We start from the raw sequence: 25,417 nt of genomic DNA on the forward strand, positions 1-25,417 counted from the left end.
ATGGACCTTAAATCCTGCCATGGTGATGTAAAGCAAAACACACACAACATAATGTACTGTACATTTGGATTTCTTTTCTTTACACCACAGTATGCTCTTAATCACAAAATACATAATTTACCATATATGATCTCAGACCAAAATAAGCACTTTTTAAGACCTTAAATAGAGTATTACAGCTGCCTACCTTCTGAAAAGAAATACATGGTCTTATAGGAGTTTCCGAGCTTCTATCAATACACTTTTCCGTAGTGTCTTTTACACAGATAGAGAAACATTTGAAAGCTTTCCCAAAAGCTAATATGGGCAATGTGTCGCACAGGGAGCTGAGGTTACAGAAGATGCCTTATGTTGTCACAGCTCTTCCCGTTAGCAATGTGGAAGCCTGAAGCCTGTTCTCCTCTGACATACTGTACATGTACCATACAGGAAGAGGGGAATGATAGATGCCTTGGGATGGGTATAGCCGGATACTGAATAATTCACACCTTCACATGGATCAAGCAAGACATTGAAAAATAATTCTAAAAAACATAAAATGAAGATAGCTTGATGTATTTAGATGTAAGGAAGACTATAAAGCCTATCTTGTGTAATAAATGGGAACATTTATATTAGCAGGTTTATAAAAAGTCACAATATGAGAGACTTCTATTTATATACCTTTCTTTTCGGGCTTCTCCTTTTTCTTCTCTTCACCCCCTGCTTTGGGTGCTGGAGGGGCGGGTTTCACAGGAGCAGGTTGAGCAGCAGGTTGTGAGGTAGCGGAACTGGAGACAGCTGGTGTACTAGCAGGAACACCAACCTGTTTCACTAAGGTGGAAGAAAGTACATATTATATGTGAATTTTACATTGCAAAAAAATATATGAATTTTGGAGAACTCACATTAAAACACACTCCATCCAGAAAGATAATCTAAATGTGTCTATAATTGGTGCATAAATAATTGTAACAGAAATAGAGGATAGAGAACGTACTGTTTTCTTCTTCCCCCGCAAAATAGACCTATGAAATGCCTTAAAACAAACAAGGATATTTGTAGGCATACATAGCATACTTGCCGACTATCTGGCTGCTCCTTCTGGGAGGGAGCAGCCAGATCTGCAGCGTGGGGGCGTGGCAGGCAAAAGGGGGGCGTGGCCGGGCAGATGTCATTTGCGGGCGTGATTGGTGCGTGGCCACACGATCGCATCATTTTGGCCCCGCCCCTGCTACACAATGCCGATACAACAGACATTGTGAAGCAGGGTCAGGGCCAAATTACGCGATTCAGCGTGAATCGCGTCACCGCCCCCCCCCCGCTGCGGGGGTTTAACAGATATTCGCGGGGGGGGATCGGCGGCAGTCGGGGGGCTTGTCTGCTTTTCCGGGGGGTCGGGAGCCGCACCCGTTTATCGGCCAAACCGGGAGGGTAGGCAACCCTGATACATAGGGAAGTATCAGGTACACAATAACTGATTAATGTTACCTCCATTTTTTATTTCTGTTCGCACAAGTTTACTTTTCAGATCATCAATTTCTTTCTTCAACTTTGCATTTTCCACACGGAGCTTTTTCTCCTCCCGTAGAGATGCCTGCAAAACTAACGTTAACAAACTAGAATTAATGCCTATCTATTCTGGGAATCACTAGAAGTTATGGGATACTGAAGTATTTCAAGAAAATAAAACTTTTAAACTTCAAAATGCTGTCACAACTTCTTTGAATATCTTTTCATCTACCTATTGGTTGAAATGGAAGCGAACATTGAGCGATAGGTCATCCAAATGCTGTGTATGAACAATTTGAATGAATGTAAAACTTTGTTTCTGTGTCCTTGCACGGTTGGTGTTATGGTTAGCATTACTGCCTCACAGCACTGAGGTCTTGGGTTCAACTCCCATCATGGCCCTAAATGAGTGCAGTTTGTATATTCTCCCTGGGCTTGTGTGGGCTTCCTTCCGGTTTCATCCCACACTACAAAATATACTTATAGGTTAACTGGCTCCAAACCAAACGGTGGACAATGACACTACATTCACGCAGAAGTGAAGTTTAATGGTAGAACAGTCCATTTCACAGAGGTGTTAAGTTTTGGCCATACAATCATGCAGTTCTGCAATACGGAATATGTCTGCGCTATATAAATAACTGGTAATAAATAATAGTTCCAACTACTGTGCAAGAAGTTTTAATAACCATGCTTGAGAGACAGGAAAAAACAACTTTGACTCTTGTAACAACTGTATGGCCCTGTGTCCTGTTATATCCATAGATCTTCCCTGCAGGAAATGGTGTAGTCTCTCCATATAAATTAGTATGGTTAGATGTGGGTTATACTAGAATGCTTCTCTCAGCCACACAGGTGGCAGGAAATTTTAATTTACAAAAGGGAATCTTTATTGAGCTGCATCTTTATCAAAAACATAAAATGATACTCTGGTTAGCGAAGCAGGGCTATTCAGTAGCTACGTTATTTGTGTAATAAACTTGGAGGTGGATCTAGATTGCACCTAGACCTGGAAATGAATATGGTTAAGTAGAGACTTCTATGAGCGACATAACAGAGCAACAATGGAAGATACGTTCCTACAACCACAGAGTGGATCTAAATGGAGTGGACCAGTCTTGTTTTGGCAGTCCAGAGAGATTATGGTGTAAGAGTAGCCACTGCTCCTTCAGCCAGCATGATTCAAATATCAATGATAAAATTAATTACTTGATTTATTCATTATTTTATATTTCTTACTTGCTTTTTCTTTCAGAAGTGCAACTTGCTGTTTGAGGTATACAATGACTTGATCAGCCTCAGAGGCCCTCTGCTCTAGTCTGTTCAATACCGGATTACTGGTAGCCATCTTTATCAGGGACCGAAAAAAAAACCTATAGACAAGACAATAAAATATACATAAACAAGTGTTTGGCTCCTGTTTAAAAAAAAATAAAAAATAAAATCCCTGTAGTTATAAGGCCTTACTTTACATATCTAACTCATTTACCAAAACGCACAACCAATTAAATCATTTTTCTTACACAGTCATGTTTTTTCCATTATCATATGGCCCTAGCAATCTCCACAGCCCTGAACAAAAAGAAGTACAAATCAGTCTATGACAGACAAGCACTGACATGATAACACTCAATAATAATTCATAGGGCAAACAACACAACATTTTGGAGGTGCTTTTGTGCAAACTTAAGAAAAAAAAAAAAAAAGGATTTAATCCCCTTCCACAAATAACCTACTTCTTGTACAAAAAGAGAAGTACACAACAGTACACTAATGGGTAGGAAGAATACTGTGAAAAATTAGACTACAGTGGATTTTTTTTTAATACTATTTCATTTAAGAAATATTTTTTTTGCCACTAGCAGCGTATTAAAAGTTGTTAAATTAGTCCTTTAGATAGTATTTTTCAATCATGGACTTCAAGTTCAATTAGTCAGGTACAGATACTCCTCCCCATTACAAAGTGATGCAAGATAGAGAAGCATCAACTGCTTTTTGTAAGGAGGAGATATAGAAGTATCATCTGCTTTCTGTAAGAGGGTAGGGCAACTAGCATGCTGGGAAATAAGTTTATACGGTTATGCTATTTACTAATATTATTTAGGTCAGCCATATATGTGTGTATTAACGTCCAATAGTGACTTTACATTCTATTGATACAAACATCTTCTCGGCTACCTAATTAAATTATCAGGATCTCGCTAAACATTAATGAACAATCTTAACTGTTTATTACAGAAATCCATACAACCAGCTTTGTGTTGCGCTTTCATTTTTCCCTAAAAGTACAGTGTATTTATTTACATTTTCAACAATGGAAAGACACAATAAATGTATATATAGTAAACAAAAATCCAGGAATGGAGATGATGAATATTAATAGTTAATAGTTAATCATATTTATGTAGTAACCTTTTTAATTATATGGCCCCAGAAAATTATGTTGCACTTTATGAGTGGGTAAGTGTTTAGCCCAATTTATCACTGCAAATCAAACATAATGGGGACCCACCATAAATAGATTGATGTGATAACTGTATTCAGACTTGTTTACTTGTCAAAGTCCACTTTAGTCACTATCCAATCAACAAGGAGTTAAATATTTACAACCGCAAAGAATGTTTGTAGGAATTTTATCTGCATAGATTGAGAGGGGTTGTAGTTAGGCAAAACACACTGTAGCAATTACTACTGACAGCCAATATACAGTATAATGAGGTCATACACAAAGCTAAAACTACATACTGTATTATGAATTCTATAACGATGCCCTTAAAAGTACTTTATAAATACCATCATTATTATGCAGTACAAGAGCTCTTACAAGGATATCTAGAAGTAGCACATGGTTTAGTGATCAATCATGAGACAGAGAAGGGGAGGCCAAACGCTATTAGCGAGCCAGTTGTAAAACCGGCAAATGAATAAAAGTTAAATCGGCAAAAAGGTTCTTCAGCAGCGTATTAGCTACTAGGAATATGAGACGCCTTTTAAAATAAATATCCATCCCAGCACACATGAAGTGAGGACTGTGTCCACAGATCTTTTGCTACAACTGGAGAATAAAACACAGCGTTGCTTGTGGATAGCAGATAATTATACATTTACTCTCCTTCTTTAGAAATCACATCCAGCATATGTTTAATGCAATTTTTGTATCATAGCATTAATAGCAGAAACGCAGAACACAGCACATTTGTACATTACCTTAAAAAGCAGTGTAGTGTTTAACCCAGATAGACAATGTAGGAGACAGACTGAATGCATGTGTGGCTGGCAGCAGCTGGCTCCTGTCACTCATGCAGTGACATTCCACATCCACCTCTGATCTCCCAGCAGCCCCACAAGTGTCAGCACTTGTGCACAGCTGTGCTAAAGCCTAATGGCGCTAATGTCAGTGATACAACAATCCCTCGGGACTATAAAAATGTAGAATAGCGAGAGAGAAGTGGAGCTATTTCAAAGTATTTGAAAAGGCCACTTTAACCTGGAGAACGTATATACTGAAGGATGATCAAAGTCCCAGCAAACAAAATGTAAATATCTGTGGTATAACAATTGTTTTTTTTACTTTCAATGTATTAATGATTTTATATTACAACATAGGTGTCTATAATGACACGGCAGTGCAGGCAGGCAGGCTAGCATTGGTTTTGGAATGAAGTGAGTTAGCTCATGTAAAAGAAGGAGTTATTGTTCTTGCCAGGTATTCACTGTAAAGCACTCAGATCTGTCACACAACTTGTTTTTGCAAAGGCTACATCTGAAGATTTCAGTGGGACAGTGCTCTTAAGGGGCCTATTCATTAGCAGATACATTTGAACGATGAACGATTTATCGTTCAGTCGTTCAATTTCTCTGCTAATGGATAGGCTCTGAACGATAAAAATGCGCACTCCCGCGGCCGACAAATTTGGTCTTTTGTCTCTCCAATATGTTGGTCAATTATCGTTTATCGCTGACAGATATTAGAAATATCGTTCGTCGCTTGCAAAAATCTGTCATGTACATGACAGATATCTGTCACAGCAGCCCCAGGAATTTTCAAAAGATAAATCTTTTGTCGTTTAGAAAGATCTGCTAATGGATAGGCCCCTTTAGCAGACAAACCAATAAAAACTCCTTGAACAAAGTATATGTCACGCTTTATTCAGCAAGAATAATTGTCTGCCATATTAAGGTTTTTCAGTGTAATCTCTGTTTAAGGAATATAATTATTTTCCGAAGATGAATTAGCCTTATTATACTGAGACACATACCATGATAAAGTAAAATCTCTTGCTGGGGCATTTGAATATACAGACTACTTTTCCACATTAACGAGGAGTATTTTTTTGGTTACTACAAGTCACTAATTATTCTCTTCTTTTGCATTTGAAGAAATTAGAACCATTTCTCTATTCAGCTAGCACCAGGATCTACAATTATATGCTCCTAATTTAGTTATATAGCGCACACATATTCCATATCGCTTTACAGATATTATTTGTCTATTCACATCAATCCCTGCCCCAGTGGAGCTTACAATCTATGGCCCTGATTCAGAGCCGGACGCTCTGACCAGAGCGCTCGCTCTGAATCAGGGCCCTCCTCCATTAAAATGGAGCGTCCTCCTGGACGCTCGTATAGCTGTGGGTCACCACCCACAGCATATACGAGCGTCCAACAAGATGGTCGTGATGGTCGCAACCATCAGACTTGCGAAGGAAACCCTGCGGTCGGGTTTCCCAGCCACAAGCCCTGGAGTGATTTTGGCTCTATCAGAGCCAAAATCACTCACACTGACATCACTAGTGATGTCAGTGGGGCCGGCTTCAGACGATAGGCGTTCCCATGGAATCGCCTCCGTCTGGCAGGCACGCCCCCGGCACGCCCACCAAAGGGGGCGTGCTGTCAATCAACATTGACAGCCTGCCCCCTTTGGTGCGAGACCCGGAGCGATGGAAAGTCCTTCGCTCGCCGGAGCTCCCTCCGTCGTGCGCATGCGCAGTGGGGAACATCGACCCACTTGCGAGCGTACTGCCGCTCGCGAGTGGGTCTGAATGACCCCTTATATTCCCTACCACATGTACACACACACACTAAAGCTGGGTGTCCACTATACAATTTTCTGTAAGATATCTGTCCAATCTGGCTGGTTGGAATGAAAACCTGGTAATGTATGGGAGCAAATGACAGTCGATCATACGGTTTTAAACACTGAAAAAAGGAAAAAAAAAATTGTTCAAATTGGTTACATTTATGTGTTTTAACAAATTTGTCTGAACAACCATTTTTTTCTGTTTTCCAGTGTTTGTGAGCAAATGGACGATTGTCATTTGCTCCCATACATTGCCAGATTTTCATTCCAACCAGCCAGATTGGACAGATATCTGGTAGAAAATTGTATAGAGGATGGCCAGCTTTACACCCAAGGGTTAATTTTTTGTTGGAAGCCAATTAACCTACCAGTATATTTTTGGAGCGTGGAAGGAAACCGGAGTACCCAGAGGAAACCCACGCAAGCACAAGGAGAATATACAAACTCCACACAGTTAGGGCCATTGTGGGAATTTAACCCACGACCTCAGTACTGTGAGGCAGTAATGCTAACCATTACACCGTCTGTGCTGCCCTAATTGGACTGTCTGTCCTTATACTGTATTTGTGGGATACAATTGTGGAGCTGTAGCATGTGAGCATGTTAATTCAGATGGGGTAATTAATGTAACATTAATTCAACATATACAAAGGAATTACAGCGAAAACTATAGACTAATATGATATCAAAGACCAAACGGTAAAAATTACTGTACCTCAGAGGCAGCAACAACAGCAGCAACGTAGAAGACATGATTAAACACTATAAAGAGGTAAAATTCCAGGATAAAATAAAATGGTACATTCCAATGAAATGGTCAATGTTATTTAGCAACAGGAAAATGTGAATGACGTTTAATGGCAGAACAGGCCATTTCGCTGTACAATCATGCAGTTCTGCTTTCTCCAATTCACTGCACAGTACTTGTAGACCCATAATCCATAGATCCATTATAGTCTAGGAACAGAGCTGGAACAACTGTCAAGTCATTCTGCTGGGGAGGGACCAGCCCGATTTCTCACTATAAGGGATGCAGTCACCATTCCAGCGTTCGGGATACCGGAGCTTAGAATACCGGCTCCAGAATCCCAACCGCCAGCATCCCAACTGTGTGATTTAGGGTTAGGTTACGGGAAGGGGGGGAAAGGGTTAGGAAATTTACCTATTTGTGTAGGTATCCCGACCATCGGGATCCCGTACCCAAACCTGCTGTAGTTGGGGTAGGACTAGGAACACAAAAAGTCTGTGAGGGAAATGTGCAATTTAGTAGGACAAACATAGAATAAGGGGCAGTTTTATCAAAACTTGGAGAGAGATAAAGTACCAACCAATCAGCTCCTGTCATTTTTCAAACACAACCTGTAAAATGAAGTAGGAGCTGATTGCTTGGTACTTTTTCTCTCTCTACTTTATCTCCAAACTTTGTTAAATCTCCCCCTAAGTTTTTAAAACTCTGCTTGTCTCTCTTTAGGGAACACTCAAGGCTGTACTACTACAATACACCAGCAAGTAGATACTGGGGGGTATATTTCCTAAAGTACGGGTTTTTAGAAGTGGAGATGTTGCCCATAGCAACCAATCAGATTCTACTTAACATTTATCTAGTACCTTCTACAAGATAATCTGATTGGTTGCTATGGGCAACATCTCCACTTCTTAACATTCGCACTTTAGTAAATATACTTCTAGGAGTTAGGAAAACTATCAGGACTGCAGCTGAGCAGCAGAGTTAGCTAAGCAATCAAGCTCATGGAGATTTTATTTGGTGACTATCCAGATATAAGATATCATTGTCCCAAAATAGCCCTGCTACTAATCACTAACTCGTTCTTTTGGGAAAGTGATACAAGGTTGTAGTACACATCAGATAAAATACAGCATTTTATGACTTGTAGCTACTATGGACAATTAATTAAAGGCTGCTTCTAGATAAAAGTCAAAAGTTATGCTGGGTACACACTATAGCTATATATCTGCAGATAATGGTCATTCATACACACTGAACGGCCATCATCTGCTTCTGCCCGCGGGTCCCAGCAGTGTGTCCCACCCACCTTCCCGCGCTTGATGCTGTGTGTGTACGGGCGGTCCGCACTTGCAGATGGACAGATATGTCTGCAGATGTATCTGTCCATCGGCTGTGCAGCACAGCCAATGCAATATGTCCGTGATCAACGTCGTTCACCGACATATCGCCTGTACACACTGGCCGACGGCCAGCAGATATATTGATCAATTGATCGGCCAATATATCGGCCAGCGTGTATCCAGCATTACTCATGCAAAATACTACACCAATCCACATGATGCAACTACTTTTTTCTTCTTTTTTATAAAGTATTCTTTATTAAAAAATTTCCAATTTTAAACATATACAAAATAAAAAATACACACAATAAACAAAAAGTACATACCATATTCAGTATTCCTGAGCAACAAAATAATATAAAATAAGGAAATCATGTTATAAAACAAAATGAAATCATATAAATAATAGCTATAGCCAAGTCCGAGGGGATGCATATCTCGACTCTATCCATCTTGTCCAAATACGGACAAATTTAGACTCTGCTTTATGGGCAAGGTATAAATATCACTCAAGTTCCATAGTAGCATTAACCAAAGAAACCCACTCCTGAAATTCCAGCCCACTAGGAGCCACCCATAATCGAGCCAACAAACTTTTGCCAGAGCACATAAATTAATCGCAAATTGAGTGCTAGAACGGTCCAGCTCATCATCTTCTCTATCCCCCAAAGTGCAGAATTACGGCGTAAGTACTGTAATAGGAATACTTGTGTGAGACATAGCAGCCCTTACCTTATTCCAAAAAACCTGAATCACCGAACATTCCCACAATAAATGCCAAAATGTGCCCTGAATAATACCACATTTAGGACAGAGATCAGACTGTCTACCTTCAAAACGTACCAATCTCACAGCAGTTGTATCTGCTGAAAACGTATAGACGCAGTAGCCTTGCATGGAAACCCTAAAGCTGACTCCCACTGAGAACACAGACTACAGATTCACAACCTCTACGCAGTGTGGCTAAACCATCCATCCATGATGCGATGACATTATATAAGAATATATAATTGACACTGACTTCCGAGGACCTAAAGATAACACAAATACTTTTACTGGAGAATTGGAAATAGAAGGAGGAACATCAATGCAACTACTATTATAAGTGTGGCCAAGCTACTGACACAAACCCACATTGCCTCATCTCTAGAGACTTGTGCTACCTTCAGGGTCAATGGACTTCACTAAACAACCATAAGTGTCAGTAATAGCAGTGCTGCTTTTTTAGCTTGGCTATACATGTGGGTGTACAAATTGGATTGACTAATGTGCAGTCAAACAGGGCAGAAAAGCTAGACTTGCAGGACTAAATCAAAAAGGTACACAAAGAGCTCGAATGCACCTAGTATATTCAACCACATACAGAGCTGTACGCATCTCAAGATCGGAGTCTGGATTACTACTAGTTATCGTTATTATCATCATCATTAGCATGCATCTGCCAAATACTAGGTGGAAAAGATACGCCTACAAAAGGGGCTTATTTTTACTTACATCCAGGTCTGCATAGCCAGCACCGAACGTTGTCTAAGGGAAAGATGAATCAACCCTTTGATAAATATAAATTGGAGAAGTTACTCATAGCAACCAATCAACTTCTGTCAGTTTATAGACTGTGCTAGATAAAATGAAGGTTAGAAGCTGACAAGTTGCTATGGGCAACTTCTCCACTTTATCTCTCTCAAAGGTTTGATAGATCTTCCCTTAAAGTAAAAACGCACTGTCACAAACCAGTTCTGTCTCTTTGGTCCCTAGTGCATATGCAATCAAATATCGTACGACTCTGCTTTGCCCAAATTTGCATACGTTCATTTGCAGAGAATGCACAGTGCGCGCTAGGTACGATCTGCGAATGGAGATACATTCAACTCTGCATTGCTTAAATGTTATTAAACGCACCGATCTATGAATGACTTGGAAAGGGGTGCAGACATAGTAATCACATACAGTTCGACAAACAAGAAAAGGTTAGGCAGTGCGGTATAGTTCATCTTTAACTACAAAATAAACTGTTTGGGAAGTTTTATTTCCTTTTCAAAACATACAGATAAAGGAAATGCTTGACTAGAACGCACATCCCCAAAACATGGTTTAAATCACACTAATCGCCCTGAAGACTTGTTCTGTATCAAAATCCCTAAAAACGGTTTAATGAGAAAATGTGCTGTAGAGATAGAGATTTTAAGATCCAAGCATTACCATAAAGAAACAAATTTAAGTAAATTCTTTGAACAATAAATTTTCTTTGGTACAACCTGATTTCTGAGAAAACTCTTCCAAGAATAGTTGTAACATCTGCAGTTGTTATAGACCCAAGTCACCATGTGTAATAAAAAAAAATTAAATGCACTTCAAATGTTTGCCATATTTTTATTAAGTTATAAATTATGTTTCCATATTTAACTATCCTAAAACCTTTGCAGGATAAACCTCTCTAGGGTTTTGCAGCACTTTATTTTTCAACTTGCACCCCTAAGTGAAGGTAAATGTTTACAAGTACCCCTTAAAAGTACAATTGTTTATACTTAGTGACCCTAAGGCATGTACATTTATTTAAAGTGCTCCCCAGCCTGAATAGTTATACAAAGCCACTAGCTGCTCCTTATGCAATTCATTGGTTTAATAATGCAGGTCGAGTCTCCCGGAATATTATAAAAATACGGAATATTCTGAAATACGGAATATATTTAGCATGACTGAGATAGTGAAACCTTTGCTTTCTAATGGTTCAATGTACAGAAACTTTGTTTAAGGCACAAATTAAAAATATAGTATAAAATAACCTTCAGGCTGTGTGTATAAGGTGTATATGAAACATGAATGAATTCCATGTATATACACAAATTTCTTTTCGATTCACAAAATTCTTAAAAATATAGTATAAAATGACCTGCAGGCTGTGTGTATAAGGTGTATATAACACATAAATGCATTCTGTGTTTAGATTTGGGCCCCATTCCCAAAATATCTCATTATGATATGCAAATATTCCAAAATAAGGAATATTCCGATATCCATAATACCCCTGGTGCCAAGCATTTTGGATATGGGTGACTCAACCTGTACCCCTTCTGATTCGTTTTGTGTATGTTTTATTCCCTAAAAATACTCTGAATGTTATTCTCCATTATATTTAACAGACTGAAGTTCCCCTGAAGCACCTGGGGTGCAAGCAGCACAGATTTGAGAAGCCACACTCCAAGAGGCCGCAATGTTTAAGTAACTGGCAAAAAATATACAGGGTTACATTCCATCTCAGGCCATGCATATACATTTAATAGAGAAACAAATACAAATGAATAAACCATGTGGCAAAGTTTCTAAAAACAGCATCCCCCTGAAAGGCCCATGCCAGCCTGGAAAGTCAATCACTGTCTCTGCTCTTGGAACAGCTGGGAAAGACCCAGGAGAGAATTATATGTGAATGAAGCTAAAGTATAACAGTAACTCAAGAATAATCTACAAAACAGAACATTTTCCCAAAATGAAATAAACTCTAATTAAATCACGTATTTCTTTTCCACAGTTACAGGAACACATGCACCCAAAGAAACATCCCACCTTTGACAGTTCCTCCAACAATAATAAGCTATGTGCTACAATCTGCCACTCTGTATACTTTACCTTCTAGAAATAACACCAAACACTGGATTCTGAGTAGTAGATAAATTACTGTCAGCCAAATGTTGTATCTTAAAGGGACACTTCCTAAAAAAATAACATTTTGAAAATATGTCTTATAGAATTCTACAATATAAAGGTATCCCCATACAAGATACATATTTTTTGTTCAATATTTTAAGGTTTCTGTAACTTTAATTTGTCAAACTAAACTGTTCTTAGAACAAAGTTCTTTGTACAAAGTAACTTGCATCTGGGATTTTTCCTGGGCAATGATCAGAAAATAGTGTGGAATCGTACCATGGGAAAACAACTAAACAGTGCACAATAGGCTACATGAAATGAGTTATCCATTCATGTGGATAGAATGTATATAAAGGAAAAATTTATTCAAATGACAATAACGAAGAATAGTTCATATATTGATCAAGCAATAAACAAGTAATAAAAACAGTTATTGTCCCATTTTCGTAATTAGCGCTGACACGGCTAATGTCATGTAGACTATTGAAGCCTATTATGCGCTGTTTACTTGTTATCCCTTGCTATATTCTGGAGATTGGTAGCACCTAATTGGTCTTATATTTTATATAACCCTTGTAGTGGAATCATAACATGCAGAAATGTAAAGCCGGGTACACACTAGACCAGTGGTAGCTCACCTAGCTGCAGTACTGCCGAGTCAACTAGGAGGAAGTGACCTCTGACGTGTGCTCCCCCGTGGCATCGACGCCATTGGTGGAGCCACAGGAAAGCACGATTGCAGCAGCCTTTACAGCAATCACCTGATGTGGTTCCATCCACGGCATCTACACTACGGCGGAGCGAGTGACTCCCACCCAGCCCTGCCTATATCTTTTGCTCCTCTACTGTACATACCTCCTTGGAGTCACTAATTAACAGTGAAATCTGCCTGTGCTTAAATTTTGTCTACAAACTACAACAATATCACTGTAATAATTAAATGCATTTTTATTTTCATTAAATTACCTTCAATTGTTCAGTTATTAGCCAGATTTTTTTTGTACAATTTTAGTAGCTCTTCAGGGGGTTTAATTTTTCTAAAGTAGCTCACACCTCAGTTAGCATTGGAGAGCACTGCACTAGACGATGTCTAGAGTGCCCCATCTCTTCATCGATGGGACCTGGCGGGGGAGCTAGCATACACACTTACTGATGTCGGCAGTACGACCCTAGCTATCAATATCGCCCGTCTGCCCTGCATGCAAAGACAAAGGAGGATGTCGCTGACGATGCACATCAGACAATGTTAATGCTTCTCCTGCAACTCAGATCAATGGCATGTCACCCATAGGTCAAGTAAATGGTAGAATATAAATGGATAACATTGCCCTTTTAAATCACACAGCCAGAACTGCCAACAAGTTGGTGGTGTTGAAATGTACCACTAATACCCTTTCACACCTAAATCCCAGGTCCGATCGGGGTTATAGACTACGGTTTCAACCCATGTTACAGTTCTTCATACCCCTTCTACATTGTACCTTGGACCCAAATTATTCTGCTCAGTATCAGCCCTGCAGAACAGGGTATGTTTTTAGAAGTAGATGTTTTTACAGGCTCACAAAACATGAGCCATGAAAAGCTCCCGATCCACCAATCATCTACTTTTACTGTAACCCTTTCAGACCGCAGCGTATCCATGTCGGTCCTGGGAATAACCCTCGTCGTGTCCAGGATCGAGGACCCAGGTTGACCCTTTCACACCAAGCCAGGACACCGGTTGCCCTAGTAATATTTTGGGTCAGTGGCTCAATGTGAAAGGGGTATAAGTGTAAACTTAAATAAAAAAATAAATAACAATACTTTCCCAAATATGTTAGTTGTTGCTAATCCATTCATCGAAATGTTTACATTCACGAAAGTTCTATTTATTTTTTTTCATTCAATCAGAAATATACTAGTTACAATTTGCAATGAAAAAGTGCCATTAATACAAAGAAATTTTGGTCAGATCATAAGATTGTTACCCGTAAATTTATACCAGTATTCACTAAAGTGGGGAGCCCTTTAACCAGTTCAGTACAAATGTAGCAAGTGCTAAATGCCAGGAATCGGTATGATACACCAATGCTGTAAGCCCGATCGTCCAGGATCCAGACAGGGGCGGTAAGTACCCTAACCCTCTCCCCCCCTAAACCTCCTTTGGTGGTGCCTAACCCTAACCTCCCCGGGAGGGGGGGGGGGGGGCGTCGGGGGTGCCCAGCTCTAACCTCCCCCCAATGGTGCCTAACCCCCCCCCCCCTCCCCGTAGCCTAACCCTAATCTCCCTCCAGGAGTGCCTAAACCTAACCCTCCCATCCCCGGGCTAGGTATCATACTTACTCATCTTCTTACCTTCGGGATGCTGACGTCTGTATCCCGATCCTCTTCTGGATATCGTTGTCAGTATTATGCCAGAGGTCGGTATATCGACCCCGTCTGCCGGCATATTAAACGTATACCAAATGCCAGACATAGTATAATTTCTACAGATCTAGTGTGCAAGAGGTTAATTCCTTATGTTCACTTGGAAATCCCAGTGAAAGCCCTTTTTCCAGGAAGTTTCTGTGGCTTTTCAATCAGTACCCAAGCCTGATAAGCAAATGTGTAGCCAATTTTAGTGCTAATCAAAGTAAACAAACCCAGGTGTTTCCAACATTAACCACAAAGTTATAGCAAAATAAACAGTGTCAGGAACGCAGCCAATGTTCTAGAATTGTAAGGTTGGCACCTTCACAGAGAAGTGCCGTGGTGCCACAGGAAAACTCCTGCAGTCTCATTTACAGTTGAGCTAAACACAGTATCAACATTTAAAGTTATACTTGTGTTTACTCCACCTATACACCTCTCCCCAACCCATATTGTTTCACTTTCTAGAAGCTCCTGAGAGGAAAAGCAAATGTTCTTGCCTCACTAATAATTAACAAATAATTAGTGAAATTTCAACATAGAATTGGTAATATTTATGGTGTTTGACTAGGCTCAGAATAGTTTACTGTGTTCAACATTCACTTCCTGCTGGAAACACTGTAGCCAATCAGATAATCAGAATGCTTATAGCGGCACAGACCACTGGAGGATATAAAAGTGCTGATATTGTGGCAGGCTGCCACTGTCCACACCTGTTAGTGAGGGCAGGACGGTATGCATTCGGGATGCTGACAGTCTAAATGCTGACCGTCAGCATCCCAACTGTCTAACCCCTGTAAGGTTCTAATGACAGGCGTCGAAATCCCGACGCCAGTCATTTTACCTATGCCGGGAGCCCGGCATCCCGATCGAAGGTAAGCCAGGAGCGGACAGCCGCAGGGGGGGGGGGGAAGGGGGGATGGTTAGGCACCCACAGGGGGGAGGTTAGGGATAGGCACCCCGCGGGAGACTTTGGTTGAGGCAGCGGGAAAGGGGGGGTTAGGGTTAGGCACTTGGGGGGTGGTTAGAGTTAGGCACTTGAGGGGGATGTTAGGGTTAGGCACCCCTAACGGAGGATTAGGGTAGTTTATACTTACCTTTAGCGCAGTCTGGATCTTCACTGGTGCCGGTCTTCCGGCGTCGGGATTTGAACCACCGGACATGTGACAGGCAGTGTAACATTGTGCTCCAAACCACAGTTTGGTGGTGGAAGGAGCAAGGTCCCCCAAATGCACAGAGCAACAAGAAGCTGCTTTTGTTAATCTGCTACAGGAAGATTGTGGCGTCAAATTCAACTGTATTTAAAATAAGGTTTACACATCCTATTATATGTAACTATTGTCTTCATATAGGAGAAGCAGTCATGTTGTGCACCCCCCCCCCCCCCCACAGCCTCTTACAGTAGGTGTTCCCCAACAGGTGTTCCCTGTTCTTGGACCTCTCCTCTTCTCCCTCTACATGTCCTCTCTAGGTGAACTCATCAGCTTGTTTGACATCCATTATCATCATGATGATGATACTCAAATCTACCTTTCCGCCCCTGATCTCTCCCCATCTCTACTGACTCGTATCTCCAACTGTCTCTCTGCTATCTCTTTCTGGATGTCCCAGCGATTTCTTAAACTTAATAGGTCTAAGACTGAGCTGATCGTCTTCCCACCCTCCCACATAACCTCACTTCCCACTATTTCTTTATCAATTGATGGCACAACTATCTCCTCTAACCCCAAAGTGCGCTGTCTTGGAGTAATCCTGGACTCATCCCTGTCCTTCAAACCACATATACAGAACCTCTCGCAATTCTGCCATTGCCATCTCAATAATATTTTAAAGATCAGACCCAGGATGCTACTAAAACCCTCATACACTCACTGGTCATCTCCAGATTAGACTACTGCAACCTTTTCCTATCTGGCCTCCCCAAATCCTCTCTCTCTCTTCTCCAGACTGTCCTCAAATGCTGCTGCTTGGTTCATCTTCCTCTCCAAACGCTCTATATCTGCCTCCCCTCTCCTACAAGCCCTCCACTGGCTCCCCTTCCCTTTCAGAACCCAATTCAAGGTTCTCACACTCGCTTATAAAGCCCTCACCCAATCTTCTCTCATTTACATCTCCGATCTCATCTCCCTTCACTCTCCTGTCCGCCCTCTTCGTTCAACTAATGCCTTTCATGCCGACTGAATACTTCCTCCCACTCATGATGCCTCCAAAATTTTGCCCGTGCTGCGCCCCCTCCTTTGGAATTCTCTCCCTCTCCCCATCAGACTCTCCACCTCTCTACAATCATTCAAAAGAGCTTTCAAGACCCACTACTTCATTAAAGCCTTTCAGCTCTCATCCTAACTTGTTGCTACATGTTCTTTCCTCCCAGTCTGCCCCATCTGTGTCACACCTGTTTGTCTGCCCATCCCTTTTAGAATGTAAGCTCTTACGAGCAAGGCCCTCTACCCTCTTGTGTTTCTCCCTACTTTACTTTCATCTACTTCTTACTCCCCACTAGGGCACCTAAAACTAGCTATGTATATTATCCATGTCCTTGCCTTGCATTGTATTGTATTGTACTGTAAGTCACCGGTCACCTATTTGTTTATGCTTTGCAAGTCGCTGCAGAACACTTGTGGCAGGGATGTAATTAGCATCCTGGCCGCCGGTCTAATTCCCGACGGAGGTAACCCGACACGGGACTTAAGATAGGCGTCGAAATCCCGACGCCTATCTTAATCCCAATGCCAGATTCCAGAAGGACGCCATCCCAAACGAGGTAAGTCTGGGGCGTCATTGGTGTAAGTGGGGGGAGTGTTAGGTTTAGGCATCGTAGCAGGGTTAGGGTTAGGTATTGAGGGGGGAGGTTAGGCACCCCTAGGGGAAGGGTTAGGCACTAAAGGGGAGGATTAGGTTTAGGCACGAAGGGGGGAGACTTAGGTTGAGACACTAATGGGGAGGGTAAGGGTTAGGCTACAAGAAGGGAGGATTAGGGTTAGGGGGAGTAGGGTTCGTATACTTACCCGACCCGTCGAGATACCGACCATCGGGATGCCGCTGTCTGTATTTTGACAGGAGGCATCCTGTCTGTATTACATACCTATAACCTTATGGCGCCATATAAACATAATAATAATGGTGCAGCCTATCAGTTCACTAGGAGAAAGTGACACCACTGAGACAAAGGGTTAATGCAAAGTCTGATATTGGACACTACAGATGGCAGGCAGCACACTGCTTGCATTAGCATCTGCCCAAGTTTAAATAAAATTTCGGAAATATCCAATATGGAGGTTCTTTTGCAGGCGAGTACCCCTGTTTTAGTGTGGTACCTCCCAGGCCTGCAATTAAAAGACTAGCTCATGGGACACTGACAGTCAAGGTTGGGTCACTATGCCAGTGAAACAGCAACTAAGCAGCTGGATTCATGCAAGCTATGGAAAAGATTTCAACCCAAAAAAAATACATGGCAACACTGCAGTTATTATTCATGATTTTCTTCAAAGCCTGACTCTGTACTTTGCAATCAGTGCCAGCACGCTATTGTGATTAAATGGCTAAAAGATTTTTTTCTCCAACTTTCTAACTTGGAGTGCAACAGAAAATTTATGAGCCGCACTGACAAATGCATAGTTGAGCATTACCCACATGGAGTCAACACCTCATTATTTGGTACTTTTTTTTTTCCCTTCTTTGCAGACATCACTTACTGAACAACCTCTATGGAATCACTGGCTTCTTTAGCTACATCTTATCTGACATCAAGGGAACAGAAGCAATGTAGTCTCTGATCACAAATGCTGAAATGCCTGTAACTCCCACTTTTAAACCTCACCGGTTTCGTGACATTAATGAGTTTGACATTTATTTTGAAAACATGTGTTTAAGTCAAGTTTCACAGCTCATATAAACACAACACTGCTTAGCGAAACACTAAATAGCCGAGAACTGTAGATGGTCATGGATGAATGCCGTAGAATTGGGTGGGCTGCAGCTCATGTACAGGCTTAAAATGTTTAACACTCAACACAAACATGGCTAACCAGTACAACGCCTATATTAAAAGCAGGTGAGTCACATAGTTTTATTTCAATTTTATTTCCTGGTCATGAAAATATATTTTAAATCAGAGCAGGATTTGTTTATGCTTATAAAACCAAGAATAAATATGCTGATTGTGTCAACACATAAGCAATTAGTAGCTAATAAAAATACTTCTATGATACAGGACAGTGGCTTATTTAGTATGTTTCAATTTACTCATATAAGTAGGAGCAGCCACTACAGTACTAATGCCAATGCAAAATTAAATATCATACGGACTCCATTTGAATGGAATGCTCGATTTGTTTCGCTGTGAAACAGAGTTTTTACCGAGCAAAGTAATACCGTTTATTTACAGATTGGACAATCAACAAAATAGTGCAAACACAAATACTAGTATGTGCCAAAAATGTCTTAACATGATTACATGTAAATATATATTTGTGTGTGTTTGTATAAGTAGTACAAATGCACTTCTTGTTTAACAAACATTATTAATTAAAAAAAAAAAACTTTGTTAAAAAGTATATTTAAAAAAAAAAAGTAGACTACAATCCAAATCATGTTTTTCCAAATTAGAATATTCTTCCATTCAAATGTTTATTGCAAGAAAAACTTAGCAGGTTTAATATCTAAAAGTAGATGTAAATGGACTTTACTTCTAAAACAAGAATACAATTTGTTTAAATTGTCATAAAATGTCTCTTTTGTATTTTAATTGGCAACTGTTGCTATTGCTGTCCATGAGACAAAGAATTCCCCTGAACTAGGAGAGCATCCATGGACAGTGCCAGACATTTGGGTGCTCTCCTATCTCCTGCAGCGTTCTGACATTCAATAACATGCTGCAGGTACTGTAGGAGGACAGCCAGCCCCAGCACAGCAGACATCAGGGTAATTTTGCATTTATGGTTATGGTTCTTTTTATTTTTTATGTTTAACTTCTTGAAACAATCATTTTGGGTGGGGTTATCTCTGGAACCTGTGACCCCAAGGAACCAGCAATCTAAAGATTAGGAATAAAACACTAAAACTAACCCACACTTAGGAAAGTAACCCTGACACTGAAAAGGGAAGAGGATTAACTCCTTCCCACCCAGACTGTATATTTACAATGTCAGTTTAAGACTGCTGTGCAGAACTGCGGTGTCTGGCATACATTTCAATACAGTGCCATGGAAGTGCTGTTATTGGTCCTGACCAACCAATCACTGTAGGTACAGCTCAATACTAAGATGACTAAAGAGACATACAGATAGGCCCGACTTTCAGGGCTTGCTATACCTGTATAAAAGTAACTAATGGCAGGCATTCAGTTCTGTGCTAACATACAATATAAAAAAAATAAGGTTTGTATAGCCTATGCTGCCAATAGAAGGCAAAATATGTCCTATAAAGACAATTATGTAAAATCCATGGTGATGAGGTCCCAGAAGTAAAAATCTTACTGGTGATCAAGGAGTTAAGCACTAGGCAGCATTCTAAGATGTGCAGAGAAAGATATGGAGTTGACAATTGAGGTTATGCATAAAAAGGACACTTACATTTATCAACAGTGACTTGTCTGGAGGGATTTTTCCCACAGAAGCCGGAAATCTAAAAGCATAGACCATAATAAAAGTTTCACTTTACAGTTTACCAACCACTCCAAATGCTCACACTGCTGCCAACACACTTTAGCTAAGTTTGGGGAGTAGTAGACATTCATACTTCAATGGCATTATTACCCTGGTGTCTGGAGAGCTGTATGAAGCTTGGGTGCCAGGTTCTATATCCCACGTGAAAACATTCTCATGTGACTTTTGGGAATCTTAATATAGAGTGTATTATAGTCTTTCCAGTGAAATGAAATATCTGTATAGGACTACATGACCTTAGACTGAGCTGAAGCAGACAGAAAGTTATACAACACACAAAATTCAACCACAGGACTTCACCAAGTACAAAATATCCAGTCAATTGTAATAACTTGATTTTAATATTAAAGAAAATTTTCAGTCACTGGAAGGGATATAAAGCACCAATGATAGGAACAGTCTGATCACCTTTAATAAACCATGCAATGGATCACATCTCACAGAAATTATCGGGTTCCAGGAATTTGTCTCCTGATCCAACCTCAACTCATTTTCATCATTTTGGCTCAATAAAATTTGACAAATACAGACCTCAGGTCCTCTCACACTATCCAATCAGCAGTGAATAATCTGGCCATGTGACTGCCAACAAGGTGTCATAATCATTGAGCTTCAAATAGTTTGGATCTACCTATTTTTATCATCTGCTACACTAGAGAGTACTCACTTGCAACATCATAAAAGTCTAATTGCACCTTAAGGCAAACCTGACAGGCTTAATCCATCAGCACACTTGTAACTAGTCCAGCAGCATGTGATCCATTAACTGTTATGTGAAGATAAGTTATATGAAGATGTGAACTCTGCACAAATCATGACTAATCCAGGTAACTTGGCCTTGAGTTAGTAGCTAACAGAAATCATACATGGGATCATGACTGTTTACAACCATACTTCATCACTACACCCCAGTACAGGGGTTAATTCCCAATTACTTATTTCCCATTTAATAAATACTACATTTATTATTTTTTTATTATTATTCTTACAAAACAAAATAAAAAAGGCCATCATTACAAATGGAAAACATAGACACTCGGCGGGGCGATGCAGAATTTTGTGGCTCTGCGGTCAACTATTCCAATCTATGAGCATATATGGGCAATTCCGAGTGGTAAGAAACCCAGTCACATCTCCACATGTTGTCATGATTATTCAACAAGGATGAAACACACAGATGTGTGATATATGTGGTTTTTTTTTTTTTTATCTGCATTGGTTTCAGTGCAGAGATCCGTCTGATGCAAATTTGCAGATAGTGATGGTGGCAACTTCCAAAATTGGATGAATAGGGGCAGTGCGGCCATATAGATACGTGCATCTCTGCAGACAGTTGAAGATCAGCTTTTATTTCCAGGCACGTAGTGCGAGTGCAATTGTGGCCAACATGAACTCGACTCTGCATCGGTATATATATTTTGTGGACATGCTTAGTGTTCATTCTAGCACCCTGCACCTGTCACAGCCCTTGCAGTTCCTCTTTCATGCATGGGGTGTCGCTCTATGGGCCTGATTCAGAGCTGAACGCTCTGACCAGAGCGCTCGCTCTGAATCAGTGCCCTCCTACCTGAAAATGGAGCGGCCTCCTGGCCGCTCGCATAGCTGTGGGTGACCACCCACAGCATATGCGAGCGGCCAAAAAGATGGCTTGCGACGAGACCCTGCGGTAGGGTCTCGCTGCCGCAAACCCAGGAGTGATTTTGGCTCTATCAGAGCCAAAATCACTCCCACTGACATCACTAGTGGTGTCAGTGGGGCCGGCTTCAGACGGTAGGCGTTCCCATGGGAACGCCTCCGTCTGGCAGCCACGCCCCCGGCACGCCCACCAAAAGGGGCGTGCTGTCAATCAACATCGACAGCACGCCCCCTTTGGTGTGAGACCCGGATCGACGGAGAGCCCGTCGCTATTCGGGTCTCGCGCATGCGCACGACGGAGCTCCCTCCGTCGTGCGCATGCGCAGTGGGGCAACATCGACCCGCTTGCGAGCGGGTCTGAATGACCCCCTATGTTCTGGTGCTTTTAGCACACTCAGCTGATGCCACAAACTGCTGCGATACAGACCAGAGTGTCCTAGAAGAACCAGAGTAGAGCGCGACACCCCAGGCAGGAAAGAGGAACACTACATGCTCAATCACCAGTCAGTGATCTACATGACTAAAATCATCCTATTCCTCTCTAGAAACATGGTAAAACCTATGGTATGTACCTTCTGTTCAGGATAAACTAAGTGCTTAACATGTGCCATACTCAAGTCAGTCTCCTTAGGGTTGAAGGAGTACCACATAAAGGGACCTATTCATCAATGTAAACAGGTCCGTTATGTTTTATGTAACAGACTCATTCACCATTTCAGCTGACGTGGCCGGCATCCATTCATCACACTATCCATGTTCTGGAGCTTTACTGCCGAAACTAACGACGCCTTACCCTGCTGAGCTCCGTTCCGTTCTACTGGAAGGAGATTCAGAGGTCGAAAGAATCCATTTGGATCCTTCCGGCCCTCCACGTGTGACCTACTGTCTGGATTTATAAACCTTCGCCACTGCTAGTGGTAGGGTCTGCGGGGCAACTGCTTTGCTCTGGTGCATTTGTATAATAAATAGGCCTCTATAGTCGCATACACACTAGACCAGGGGTTCCCAACCACGGTCCTCAAGGCTCACTAACAGTCCAGGTTTTAAGGAAAGCCATAGTTGAGCACAGGTGACTTAATTAGTACCTTAGTTTTTTTTTATTTAACCATCTGTGCTTAAGCATGGATATCACTAAAACCAGGACTGTTAGTGTGCCTTGAGGACCGAGGTTGGGAATCACTGCACTAGACGATATGGACGGCAATAATATCATTCAACGATATATTGTTCAGTGTATATGCAGTGAACGGCCAACGATGCGCGCTCCCACGGGTTGTTAATGTCTTTTGTCGTCCGTACATGCACGCCAATCTGACAATATCGCCAAGATTTGCCTGTTCAGAGATGTGGCAGGATGACTTCACTGACAGATATCTTTAAAGATGTCTTTCAGTGTGTACACCCAATATCGTTTGTCCTGCACTACAGAAAGTTCAAGGGAAATCTTTCTCAAATATCGTTCATACAGTACATCGTCCCGTGTGTATGAGCCTGATAGAGTAGTGACTATATAACACTGATGCAACAGCACTACAATAAATATCCAGTGTAATCACAACTTTATTTGGAATTCTATCTTTAACTAGTAATGAATGAGGAATGTGTCAGGACTGAATATATCCAAGGGGTCAGGTAGACAATGCACCATATTGAAAGAATGCTGGCACATAAGTTTTAGGTGTCATTTCTATATACAGCAAAATATCTTCCCTTGCTCTTTAAAGGACCTGTTGGCTACTACATTTTACTGATTGGCTCTTGTATTGCGCAATAAAAATTGTACTGTCCTCTGGACAGCCTTGTAGTAATTCTTGTGAGATAGACATTCTATATACCAATGACAATGTGCAGACAGAGGGCTTGATTCAGACCCGGTCGCAAGCGCAGAGCGCTCGCAACCGGGTCGATGGTGGCCCAGAGCGCATGACGGAGCCGGCTCCGTCGTGCGCATGCGCGAGACTCGGATAGCGACGGGCACCCCGTCGCTCCGGATCTCGCACCAAAGGGGGCGTGCTGTCGATGTTGAGTGACAGCACTCCCCCTTTGGTGGGCGGGCCGGGGGAGGGGTGGCTGCCCAGATGGAGGTGTTCCCATGAGAACGCCTATCGTCTGGGGGCGGGCCCACTGACATCACAAGTGATGTCAGTGGGAGAGCTTTCGGCTCTGTTTGAGCCGAAAGCTCTCTGTGGCTTGCGGCCACGAGACCCTACCGCAAGGGTCTCGTCGCAAGCCCGATGGTCTTGACCATCGCGACCATCATCATGGCCGCTCACTATAGCTGTGTGTGGTCACCCACAGCTATGCGAGCGGCCAGGAGGCCGTTCTAAAAAAAAGAAAAAAAAACAAACAAAAAAAACCCAGCCCTGATTCAGAGCGAGTGCTCTGTCAGAGCGTCCGGCTCTGAATCACTGAATCAGGGCCACTGTTCGAATTCCATTGCCTAATCCTTGTGACCTTGGATGAAGGAGTCGAACGCTAGATTATTGATGATATAAAACTTGTAAATGCATTAAAATTTGAATCTCTTCTACACGACAGCATATATCCACCTGTAGAGGAAGGTATGGTGGAGATTGTTAGCTTCAGTAGAACCGCAGGTAATCTAGCACAGAGTCATATGGAACAAACTATACTGGAAATTGTATGCTGTAGGAAGCTGGATCTGTTAGGTCACACTTCATTACATCAAATAGTAACATAAGTATGATTCAATTTATCACCAATTCCATTTGGCAGAAATACCAGAAGTGAAAAACTGCATATACTATGGGGGAGAAAATTATTAATTAGCTGCGATAAAGCGATAATTTCTGGTGTGTGAAGTTATCAGACCCATTGCTCAATAATTTTTCTTATCCCGTCTATGCGCGCTACCATTTTTCGCACAATATAACTGCAAAAGTCGCGTTGTGGCATTCGCATTTTAATTCTTGCTGCTTTTACCTGCGATAAATGTAGATTAAAATGGGGAAATCTACCAGTACCCCCCAAAAACGGCAAAGTGATATAGGATAACAGTATAGAAGTTTTAGAGTTCTTAATTGTGTCAAATGGCTGTTTTTCTAAAACAGTCAAATAATGATAGAAAGTAAGTGTTTTTTGGCAAAATAAATGTTCTACTTAAATTCGGGGTGCACAAAAATGCCTGTAAGGATATATTTGTGTCATTTCAGGACACTTAAAAAACCTCCAAAATACGCCTCTAAAGCTGGGTACACACAGACATCGGAACAAATGCCCATGAAAAGTCCACACTGAATGACTTTAATGAACGACGGAATGATCACCGCTCCATCATTCATTAGTAATGCACTGGCTGCTAGATTTGATGTGCAGAACATCAAACCTGGTGCCCACCGAAAATCACCAATCCGGTTACTGGTGTTGCTGAGCCGGCGGGGGTTGATGGAGCAGTAGCACAGGCATA

General features: G+C 41.4%; 1 protein-coding gene across 4 annotated transcripts in view; it reads right to left on the reverse strand.

The window, feature by feature from the left end:
• The window catches only part of AIMP1 (aminoacyl tRNA synthetase complex interacting multifunctional protein 1), an 82,412-nt gene that overhangs the window by 44,108 nt on the left and 12,887 nt on the right, over positions 1-25,417 (reverse strand). The window contains exons 2-5 of one of the 4 annotated variants that reach the window (XM_088479460.1): positions 20,263-20,314; positions 2,731-2,864; positions 1,471-1,584; positions 664-813 (exon numbers count right to left, since the gene is read on the reverse strand). In XM_088479460.1, coding sequence (XP_088335586.1) covers positions 664-813; positions 1,471-1,584; positions 2,731-2,864; positions 20,263-20,264 — 400 coding nt within the window. In that variant the 5' untranslated portion in view covers positions 20,265-20,314. Of the gene's footprint in view, positions 1-663; positions 814-1,470; positions 1,585-2,730; positions 2,865-4,003; positions 4,023-4,698; positions 4,785-20,262; positions 20,315-25,417 lie in introns of those variants that run through there. The other 3 variants (XM_088479462.1, XM_088479463.1, XM_088479461.1) reach the window with 3 other exon arrangements.

This window comes from Taudactylus pleione, unplaced genomic scaffold (assembly GCF_031769625.1).
Source record: "Taudactylus pleione unplaced genomic scaffold, aTauple2 ptg000236l, whole genome shotgun sequence".
Taxonomy (NCBI): Eukaryota; Metazoa; Chordata; class Amphibia; order Anura; family Myobatrachidae; genus Taudactylus; species Taudactylus pleione.